Below are 11,629 nucleotides of genomic sequence, written 5' to 3'. Positions count from 1 at the left end.
AAGTTGATGATGCAAAGGCCCAAGCATTGAAGGGAGATGAAGATGAACCCCCAAAGTGCCTCATCCAACATCATTACGTCAAGTAAACCCATTAAGAGGAGTGCAAGGATTGCTGCATTGTCTGAAAAATTAAATACCAACTACTTGGTTGTGTATGGCCCAGTTGATAAAGAAAAGGTTAGAGCATTGAACGCTTTCATAAAAGAAAAGTAAGTATCTTGTGATACCGAAGTCACTATTTTTTTGTAAATAAAATCTTTGTCTAACTTGAAGTAGCTGTCTGTCTTTGGCAGAGGAGATTCTACATATCCGCCTGGTAATGTCTTTACGGCCAAAGAGTTCTTCCAGACATTTATGAAGCCGAGGAGTTGGTTGTCATTCGTTGCAAGTCAAATAGGTTATTAATTCCCTAGGTATGTGTACGTAATTCTAAGCTTCTTATATCATCTTGTATAGGACCTTGATGTACCCTTAGCGATGTACCGAGTAAGGTTTTCCCAAAATCCAACTGATTTCATATCTCCAAGGATTGCAATACTGGACGCAGTTTTCCAAACGTGGTGGAGTAGTCAGTACAAGGAGTGGTTAGGAGATCAGTCGAACATACCAAAGGGAGTCTATGATTACTACAGAGGTAAGAGGCCAAAGATTATCCCACCCGGCAAGTAATGGGGATGAGTTGTCGATACACTATATTCAGTTCTGATGGTAGAAAACAGTCACTGGGTCATGATGGTCATTTCTATCCCGGACCGGACTATCGAAATCTATGATAGTATGACCGGTCTGATTCCTATGGAGATTATCACGCAGGCGGAGATACCTTTTGTTCGCATGGTTCCTTACGTCTTGTATGCTTGCTCTGATCCTGAAGTTAAGCAGGTTATGGATACTACCATGTATTCCATCCAATTTGTAACGGATGGGGTTCCACAAATAAAACCCCCCTTATGGAGACTGTGGAATTTACGCAGTCAAATTCATTGAGTGTCTAGTAATGGGTGTGGCATTTGCAGATGAACATCTTCGTGATTCTAATATGATGCTATGAGGAGAAAACTTGCTGCAGAGATGTACGATGAAACAAGGCATCTTGAAGATATTTGTTAGATACCATACAATGGTTTAGATATCATAAACAAAGGTTGGCAAGCTTTGCGATTTTTCATGTTTTCAAGTTCATTCTTTTTTTTTAAACATGTTAAGTTCTTTTGAATTGTTGCAGACGTCTCTGTCGTCAATTTGTTGTAATGTTTTTTTTAAAATAAATGATTGCGCGGAGCCACGTCGACTACTATAGAGAGAAAAGACAAATAATTATTATTATATTTTATTTCTATTTCACATGGGCCCTTAATGTAGCTGGGCTTATCCTGTGTTTTCGCCCTGCCAGTACAGGCAAGCCATTCCTTAGAAACGCAAGCCCTGCTTCTTTCAAAGAGTTCTTCTCCATCGTCAACTTCATCGTCCTCTTCACTTCAGCGTCTTACTCTTCACTCTTCCAGGGAAACACCTGCTTCGGCAATTTCTATCATAAGATAATCTTTCTAGGTCTCTGTTTTTGTGTAATTTTTCTGATTAAAAATTCCCCTATTTCAACTTTTTAGCCTTACCAAGCCATGCCAGTACAGGCAAGCCTTCCCAGGACACGCAAGCCTTGCTTCCTTAAACCGGTTCTTCTCCCTAGTAAACTTTTCGTCCTCCTCACTGGTGAGTACTATGGAGTTCCCTTGCAGTTTGTTTTCTGACGAAACAAGGCCAGATCCAGCGAATTTTATAAACTACAACTCCACTTTCAAGTCCCTGAAAGCAGTAAAAGATGTATTTAGTGTTGAAGTGTGGGATTATGTTGACAATTCACCACTAGGGATAATTATAAAGTTCATGGATCTGGAGTTTGCATGGAGCTCAACATTGGTTCATTACTTTCTTTCTAGACAACTCTATTGCAAGAAACAACATGACATTTTTTTTTATAGGAAAACAGCCTGCTCGTTTCTCGTTATATGAGTTTGAAGATATCACATGTTTAAACTGCAAACCACTATGGATTTGGAGATTTTCGAGCAGTATCTCTGGGAAAGAGTGGCTTTCGTTGAACTTGTTCAGCAGATTAAGGACGCAATTGCAACGAAAATCAAGGGCAACAGTTATGTCTGCAAGGGGTTCGTGCAAGTAATCCAGGTTTGGGCTTACGCTTATATACCCGGTCTTGGAGAAGCAATTGGGCGTCCTATCAGGTCAAATGGTCCATGCTTACTGAGGTTCAAAGGCAAGTATGGAAAGCTCCCCTTGGGTTTTATACTTGAGAAAGCGAAGGTATGTTAACTTCGTATGGATTCATCAAAACTTTGTATTTTAATTGCTCTTGAGAACCACATAATTGGTTGTATAGGTAACTTGTATGTCCCAGCGAAGCGTAGATGAAGTTCATCCAGTTTGGGAACACCAAGATGAGGATCCTGAGATTGACAACCTCTTGGAGTTCCTTCACCAAGACAATTCCCTGAGTACCATTACTTGGCAAGCTCTGCCGGAGTACCCATTGACACCGATTGAATGTAACAAGCGTAGGCGGGTTGCAAGCCAGAGGAAATCAAAGAAATCAAAGAATGTGGCAAGCAACGGGCAAGAAAACATAGCAGATGGAGGTTAAAAACATGGTGATATTGCAGAAACTGAAGAACAAGTACAAAGCGATGAGTTTTTGAAAATTCTGGCAGAATTTTATTTCAGCTGTTGTCTGAAAAAGTGGAGGTTTTGGAAAAGCAATTTAATAGTGTAACGGTCTCAGCAGTTTTTTAATCTGCAGGTGGCATTACCATAGATAATCTAGCATCTCGAATCACTCAGCTGGAAGAAATTATGCTAGTAAAAACACCCGCACACAATCGGTTCTCTAACACAAAGCTACCAGCAAAACCAGCGGTATGTCATTCGTTTCAGTAAGCAATGGCAAGGCAACAATAAGTGATGTTTCTTAATTCCCTTTGAGATTATTGTTGTTTTTTGTCACAGAAAATAGAAGGCAGCACAGGAGAGACTACATTACAAGGAACTGATGGACACCAGGACCCGGGAAAAGAAAGAGACAAGGAAGAAGGCAAACTAGTCAGTGAAGATCACCCAGACAACCCAGAGGAAGAGAATACAGTAGAAGACATGGAAGGGGAACTGCCATTTGAGAGGCAAGGCATAAATGTTGGAAGATCCCCCAGAAAACCCAGAGGAAGAGTATGCATGATAGGCCATGGATTTTACCCACTTTTAGCCATGATTTATAAGTGTTTTAATAACTAATTGCTACAATATATAGTCTATTTAGAGTATTTACAGGTTCAGAGACGATTTGAAGCAAAGTGTTGATTTTGGTGTCTTTTGGAGTCTTTTGAGTGCAGAGCTGCACAGACGCGTCAGATATCTAGCTATGGATGGAGACCTTACCACCGTTAGATTGAGCTAATCTCTTGACACAAGATAGAGCGTTGAGTTAGCTTTCCAATGCCACCGGTTTGAGAGAAGAGAGGAACTCCTTCAGAGTCCTCTTGGAACTCAATTGGTTTTATAATATCTATTTCAATTTCTTATATATTCATCTATGATTTTCTGTGACAACTTCATGTCTGAATAGATCCACCTGTTAGGTTTAGGGTTCAGATAGTCATGAGAGATTAGCCCGAACTATAGATTGCAAAGTTGTGATATTCATCTTTAGGATTGTCATTAATGTCTGTTTCTAGATTAGCTACCTAGAACTTGCCCTAGGAATTGTAGACATAAGCGATAGCTTGCATCTCACCCTGAATCCATCCTAATTGAGCTAAGAGTGCTAGAGTAAGACGAGAGCTGAACTAGGAAGCTTAGTGAGCACATTCAATCCGCGCGTTAAAGCTTGACCGAGCGCGTCGATCGATATTACAATCGAATAATCTGTCGACGTTTCAACAAGGATATTGATCGATATTCCTATAGAATAATCGATCGACATTGGTCAATAGACAAACCTAGAAAACGAAAACCTATCGGTTTGTTTATAAGTGTTGAGCTCTATAATATCATGCATGCAACTTGTTAGGCATCTATAAGATTATAATCTTGATTGCTTGAATAGAAACCCTAAGTCTAGCAAACCATTCTTCCACCAAAACCCCAATAAAATGAATCGAGCAATTACTTTGCTCACAAACTTGCAACTTTACATTTAAAATCATTATATCAACCTAGCTAAATCAATCTGATTTGATTTATTTGGTTCCCTAGCTCCCTGTGAATTCGATCCCTAAGTACTACAACTCGACCTCTTATTTGAGAGAGTATAAATCACTACTTAGGGTAATTTGAGTGATATCAATGCAGGAGAAGACATGGAAGAGGAACTGCCATATGAAGGGGAAGGCATAGATGTTGGAGAGGGTGCACCACAAACAAAAAGGGACGATCACACAGACAACCCAGATGAAGAGAATGCAGGAGAAGAAGGCGATGAAGAACAAGGAAATGAACAATCACAATCAAAATCTACGGTTTGTAGACTCTTGCAGGAAATAAATCAATGTTACTCGTTGGAGGAAACCGAGCCTTCAAAAATACAGAATCACTGCTTGTTAATACCAAAGGTTGAAGAGACTTCTGAGTCCAAAAAGGAACCAGATTATGAAAAGGCTACTACAGTATCCTCAGAGTCACTCAACCCACATCCTTTCGCACGAATGAAGAAAACAGACAAACTTGCAGCCACTTCATCTGCCTCAGTCACCACTGGCGTGCCTTATGAAGACTTGTTGGTTAAAGTGGCTGAAAGAAAGACCAGCCGTTTGCAGAATCGGGCAAACCATCCCCCTCCTAGGTATGAAAAGAATAGGATACCTCTCTTGTCGCAGAACCTAAGAAGCCCATTTGAACCTGGCACCCAAGTTAAGGGGGGTTTGAACAGATATGCGAAGCTTTACACATTAACTGAACTGGAGGAGGTTGTATATGGGAAAGTTGCAGAGTCAAAAGTTGCAGAGCTAACCTTTTTTATGAGTAGAAAGTAAGTATCAATTACCTTCTATTGAGGTTCATATTCCACGCGAACTTCATTTCTCATTTTCACCTGCAGGGATTCCGTTTATCCAATTGGCTCACCGACGCGTGCCAGTGAATTCTTCGAAGTTTTTATGAAGCGGAGGGAATGGTTGGAAGACGAGGTAGGAGATCTTACATTTGACACATACTTAGGTCTGTTTTGTTGGTACTCTTAAATATTTTCATTCCTTTTGCAGCACATGGACGCAGCTTTAAGTTTTTATAGATTAAGATTCCAAGAACACCCAAGTATGTTCCCATCTACAAAGATTGCTATTATGGACGTAGCCTTCCAGATGCTCTGGGCACATCAGTACGAGAACTGGAAAGCAAATGAAGCCCTTCCTGGTGGGATGTTTTTCTACTACTACGGGCTTGCTCCACGATATGCTGAAACAAAGATGTGGTGCGGGGAGGATGTGGATACGATTGTTTCCTGTCTTAATGTGCATAACAACAGTCATTGAGTAGCCATGGTTATTTCCATCCCGGATCGGACTGTCAAAATCTATGATAGTGGGAGTCCTAAGCCAGGGGATGTTCAGTTAAGGAAAGCGGCGGAGCCGTTTGCTATAATGGTTCCCTACGCGTTATGGTTTTACGCAGAAGAGAAACGCAAGCCATCTGTGGATCGTACTGACTTTAAAATCGAGTGTATATGGAATGGGGTTCCACGAGCAAGACACCCATTTGGGGACTGTGGAGTTTATACACTAAAATTCCTTGAGTGTCTAATGATGGGTGTTGAGTTTAAACGAAAATTTCTTAAGGACGTCAACATGGGGGTAGTGAGGAAAAACCTCACAGCGGCGATGTATGTAGAAACAGCAAGAGCAAACGCGAATATGTGGGATCCCGAATTTGTAACATACGCGATTGATTCGTTTGTTCCAGCAAAATAGAAATTCTGTGCAACATTTTTTGTGAAGGTACACTGACAAGGAAATACACGTTTCATCATCGTTTTGGCTGTTTTGTCAACTGTGTCCTTGCTATTAAAATATCAAACATTGCTGATAGTTTGCAAAGTTTATATTTTCCCTTTTAACTAGTTCCAAGCTCAAAAAAATATTTAAATTCAAACTTTGAAATAGATTTTCTTGCACCTTAGGATCACTGGGCCTGGAAGAAAACTAAAAGAAACAACGGCAAGGCGATAATGTGTTCGCAATATACCCGCAGATTGATGGCAAGGCAACAGCAACCGTTGGCCAGTTTAAAGCTGATGACACCCCTGCTGGTTCCATGTTGTTGCCTTGCTCTGTACGACTAGGTAAACTTGAGAAACTCTAAGTAACTCTTTGGTCCAATTAATCCATAATTTTATACAACCCAAAATTTATATTTATACAAACCAACAATTTTAATAGTTTATTGTATATTCACAAAATACCTTTCTAAAAAAATTTTACATGTTATATATTTATATGACTTTTGTTATTTTTTTGAAAAAGGAAAATACCGGTTTGAGGAATTGTCTGCCTTGCTCTGTGCAACTAGGTAAACTTGGAAAACTCTATGGTCCAACTAATCCATAGTTTTATACAAGCCAAAATTTGTATTTATACAAACCAACAATTTTAATAGTTTATTGTATATTCACAAAATATTAAAATTACGCTTCAAACTTTGATTTTTTTTTACAGTTTAAAATGTCCTCTTGCAACTCCGGATCACTGGCATGTCTGAAAGAAAACCAAAAGAAACAAAGGCAAGGCGATAATGTGTTCGCAATATACCCGCAGATTGATGGCAAGGCAACAGCAACCGTTGGTCAGTTTAAAGCTGATGATTCCCCTGCTGGTTCCCTGATGTTGCCTTGCTCTGTACAACTAGGTAAACTTGGGAAACTCTAAGTAACTCTTTGGTCCAATTAATCCATAATTTTATACAACCCAAAATTTATATTTATACAAACCAAAAATTTTAATAGTTTGTTGTATATTCACAAAATAACTAGTTTTAATTTTTTACATATTATATATTTATATGACTTTTGTTATTTTATTTTTTTGAAAAAGGAAAATACCGGTTTGAGGAAACCACCTTTGGCCATAGTTGCCTGCCTTGCCCTCAGTCAATGTTTTCCTTGCAAACACTTTATTTCCTTGACATACTGTTTCTGAGTTTTTTTAGGCCTACCTGTGAGATTAAGGTGCCAAAGAACATAATAAAAGCTAAACTAATTTTTTAATTCACAAGCGTCTTTAAATTTTATTTTTATTTCTGGCCAAAGGTGGTTTCCTCAAATCGGTATTTTCCTTTTTCAAAAAAAAATAACAATAGTCATATAAATATATAACATATAAAAAATTAAAAATAGTTATTTTGTGAATATACAATAAACAATTAAAATTGTTGGTTTGTATAAATGTAAATTTTGGGTTGTATAAAATTATAGCTACTTAGAGTTTCCCAAGTTTACCTAGTTGTATAGAGCAAGGCAACAGCATGGAACCAGCAGGGGACACATTAGCTTTAAACTGGCCAAAGGTTGTTGTTGCCTTCCCATCAATTTGCGGGTATATTGCGAACACATTATCGCCTTGCCGTTGTTTCTTTTTGTTTTCTCCAGGCCTGCCAGTATCCTAAGGTGCAAGAGGACCTTTTAAACTCTAAAAAAAAATTCAAAGTTTGAAGCGTAATTTTAATATTTTTTGGCTTGTGTAAAATTATGGATTAATTGGAACAAAGAGTTACTTAGAGTTTCCAAGTTTACCTAGTTGTACAGAGCAAGACAACAACATGTAACCAACATGCTTAATCTCAAGTTTACCTAGTTGTATAGAACAGCTGTTGTCTTGCTCTGTACAACTAGGTAAACTTGGAAAACTCTAAGTAATCTTTGTTCCAATTAATCCATAATTTTACACAAGCCAAAAAATATTAAAATTACGCTTCAAACTTTGAATTTTTTTTTAGAGTTTAAAAGGTCCTCTTGCACCTTAGGATACTGGCAGGCCTTGCACCTTAGGATCACTGGCAGGCCTGAAAGAAAATCAAAATAAACAACGGCAAGACGATAATGTTTTCGCAATATACCCGCAGATTGATGGCAAGGCAACAACAACCGTTGGCCCGTTTAAAGCTGATGATTCCCCTGCTGGTTCCATGTTGTTGTATTGCTCTGTACAACTAGGTAAACTTGGGAAACTCTAAGTAACTCTTTGGTCCAATTAATACATAATTTTATACAACAAAAAATTTATATTTATACAAACCAACAATTTTAATAGTTTATTGTATATTCACAAAATAATTTTTTTTAATTTTTTTCATGTTATATATTTATATGACTTTTGTTGTTATTTTTTTTGAAAAATGAAAATACCGGTTTGAGGAAACCACCTTTGACAATTAGGATCACTGGCAGGCCTGAAAGAAAATCAAAATAAACAACGGCAAGGCGATAATGTGTTCGCAATATACCCGCAGATTGATGGCAAGGCAACAACAACCGTTGGCCCGTTTAAAGCTGATGATTCCCCTGCTGGTTCCATGTTGTTGTATTGCTCTGTACAACTAGGTAAACTTGGAAAACTCTAAGTAATTCTTTGGTCCAATTAATCCATAATTTTATACAAGCCAAAATTTATATTTAGTCAAACCAATAATTGTAATAGTTTATTGTATATTCACAAAATATTAAAATTACGCTTCAAACTTTGATTTTTTTTTTTACAGTTTAAAATGTCTTATTGCACCTTAGGATCACTGGCAGGCCTGAAAGAAAATCAAAATAAACAACGGCAAGGCGATAATGTGTTCGCAATATACCCGCAGATTGATGGCAAGGCAACAACAACCGTTGGCCCGTTTAAAGCTGATGATTCCCCTGCTGGTTCCATGTTGTTGTATTGCTCTGTACAACTAGGTAAACTTGTGAAACTCTAAGTAACTCTTTGGTCCAATTAATCCATAATTTTATACAACCAAAAATTTATATTTATACAAACCAACAATTTTAATAGTTTCTTGTATATTCACAAAATAATTTTTTTTTAATTTTTTTCATGTTGTATATTTATATGACTTTTGTTATTTTTTGTTTTTTTGAAAAATGAAAATACCGGTTTGAGGAAACCACCTTTGACCCTAGTTGCATGCCTTGCCCTCAGTCTATGTTTTCCTTGCGAAACACTTTATTTCCTTGCCATACTGTTTCTGAGTTTTTTTAGGCCTGCCTGTGAGATTAAGGTGCCAAAGGACATAATAAAAACTAAACTAATTTTTTAATTCACAAGCATCTTTAAAATTTTACTTATATTTCTGGCCAAAGGTGGTTTCCTCAAATCGGTATTTTTCTTTTTCCAAAAAAATAACAATAGTCATATAAATATATAACATGTAAAAAATTAAAAATAGTTATTTTGTGAATATACAATAAACTATTAAAATTGTTGGTTTGTATAAATATAAATTTTGGGCTGTATAAAATTGTGGATTAATTGTACCAAAGAGTTACTTAGAGTTTCCCAAGTTTATCTAGCTGTATAGAGCAAGGCAACAACATGGAACCAGCAAGGGAGTCATCAGCTTTTAACTGGCCAACGGATGGTGTTGCCTTGCCATCAATCTGCGGGTATATTACGAACACATTATCGCCTTGCCGTTGTTTCTTTTTGTTTTCTCCAGGCCTGCCACTGATCCTAAGGTGCAAGAGGACCTTTTAAACTCTAAAAAAATTACAAAGTTTGAAGTGTAATTTTAATTTTTTTTGGCTTGTATAAAATTATGGATTAATTGGAACAAAAAGTTACTTAGAGTTTTCCAAGTTTACCTAGTTGTACAGAGCAAAGCAACAACATATAACCAGCATGCTTAATCTCAAGTTTACCTAGTTGTACAGAACAGTTGTTGTCTTGCTCTGTACAACTAGGCAAACTTGGAAAATTCTAAGTAACTGTTTGGTCCAATTAATCCATAATTTATACAACCCAAAATTTATATTTATACAAACCAACAATTTTAATAGTTTTTTGCATATTCACAAAATATTAAAATTACGCTTCTAACTTTGATTTTTTTTTATATACAATAAACTATTAAAATTTTTGGTTTGTATAAATATAAATTTTGGCTTGTATAAAATTACGGATTAGTTGGACCAAAAAGTTACTTAGGAGGTGTTATTGGTTTATATATTTTGATTGATTTAGAAATTCATATAGTATTTATAAATCCAAGTAAAATATGCAAATCCGGAGGTTTTCCCTCGGATTTGAGTCTTTGTATTTTTAACTAAAAAATCCAAACAAATTCATTCAAATCCATTATAAAATCAAATATATTAGTAAATCTGTACGATTGAATAACACTTGATTTGATATAGAATTTATGAATCATTAAACCAATAACACATGATTTTAATACAGATTTTAAAATCATAAAACCAATAACACTAGATTAAGTTCGGATTTTCAAATCCATTAAAATACAACAACCAATAACCCCTACTTAGAGTTTCCTAAGCTTACCTAGTTGTATAGAGCAAGGCAACAGCATGGAACCAGCAGGGGACACATTAGCTTTAAACTGGCCAAAGGTTGTTGTTGCCTTCCCATCAATTTGCGGGTATATTGCGAACACATTATCGCCTTGCCGTTGTTTCTTTTGGTTTTCTCTCAGGCCTGCCAGTGATTCTAAGGTGCAAGAGCACCTTTTAAACTAGGCATGCGACTTCGGTTTTCCGAAACCGAACCGAACCGAACCGTCGGTTTTCGGTTAACCGAAGTTTTTAAAAACAATTATGAAATAAACCGAATGAAATTTTGGTTCGGTTCAGTTATCGGTTTATTTCGGTTTTCAATTTTATTTCTGAAAATAACCGAATTTTTAAATTTTCGGTTAATTTTGGTATAATATTTCCAAAATATTCGGATATTTTTGGTTAAATTCGGTTATTTCGGTTAAATTCGGTTATTTTTGGGTTATTCGGGTTTTTTCGGTTCGGGTTTTTGGTTATTTTTGGATATTTTTGGTTATTTTCGGTTTTTAAATTTTTTTTTTTTTGAAAATCAAAAACCGAACCGAACCAAACCGAAAACCGAATTAATTTTCAAAACCATACCGAATTGAATCGAATTGAAAACCGAACCGAACCGAAAACCAAAAAAAACCGGTTCGGTCAGGTTCGGCCCATTCGGTTCGGACAAAGATCCCAGGCCTATTTTAAACTCTAAAAAAAATTTCAAAAGTTTGAAGCCTACGTTTAATATTTTTTTGCTTGTATAAAATTATGGATTAATTGGACAAAAGAGTTACTTAGAATTTTCCAAGTTTACCTAGTTGTAGAGAGCAAGGCAACAACATGTAACCAGCATGCTTAATCTAAAGTTTACCTAGTTGTACAGAACAGTTGTAACCAGCATGCTTAATCTAAAGTTTACCGGGGTTCATTAATGCGGCTGTTCTAAGATACGTCGCTTATCTCCTCCTCTCTCTCATCTCTATCTCTATCTCTCTCCCCACTTCCTGAAATCAGTCGATTTCGATTCCAAAATGTCGTGATTAATCTCTTCTCCTGGGATGATCTCGTCGTCGTCGTCTTTGATCGTCTCGA

At 36.8% G+C, this 11,629-nt stretch overlaps 1 protein-coding gene across 1 annotated transcript; it reads left to right on the top strand.

Moving 5' to 3' along the window:
• Positions 1–2,046: 2,046 nt before the first annotated feature.
• Positions 2,047–5,534, top strand: LOC106334715. Its single transcript, XM_013773055.1, has 7 exons — positions 2,047–2,319; positions 2,396–2,651; positions 2,813–2,928; positions 3,019–3,193; positions 4,357–5,032; positions 5,102–5,189; positions 5,265–5,534. Exons 1-7 carry the CDS (start codon positions 2,047–2,049, stop codon positions 5,532–5,534), a joined length of 1,854 nt encoding a protein of 617 aa, XP_013628509.1.
• The last annotated feature ends 6,095 nt before the right edge of the window (positions 5,535–11,629 follow it).

Source organism: Brassica oleracea, chromosome C1 (genome assembly GCF_000695525.1).
Source record: "Brassica oleracea var. oleracea cultivar TO1000 chromosome C1, BOL, whole genome shotgun sequence".
NCBI lineage: Eukaryota > Viridiplantae > Streptophyta > Magnoliopsida > Brassicales > Brassicaceae > Brassica > Brassica oleracea.
Note: the sequence above shows the minus strand (reverse complement) of the source record. Positions and strands in the feature narration are given on the sequence as shown.

Excerpts from the sequence above, each read along its gene's own strand:
- LOC106334715 (XM_013773055.1), top strand. The coding sequence starts at position 2,047 with ATGGATTTGGAGATTTTCGAGCAGTATCTCTGGGAAAGAGTGGCTTTC. Across the intron at positions 2,652-2,812 it reads AGAAAACATAGCAGATGGAG|GTGGCATTACCATAGATAAT; the intron begins GTTAAAAACATG and ends TTTAATCTGCAG. Across the intron at positions 5,190-5,264 it reads GGGAATGGTTGGAAGACGAG|CACATGGACGCAGCTTTAAG; the intron begins GTAGGAGATCTT and ends TTCCTTTTGCAG.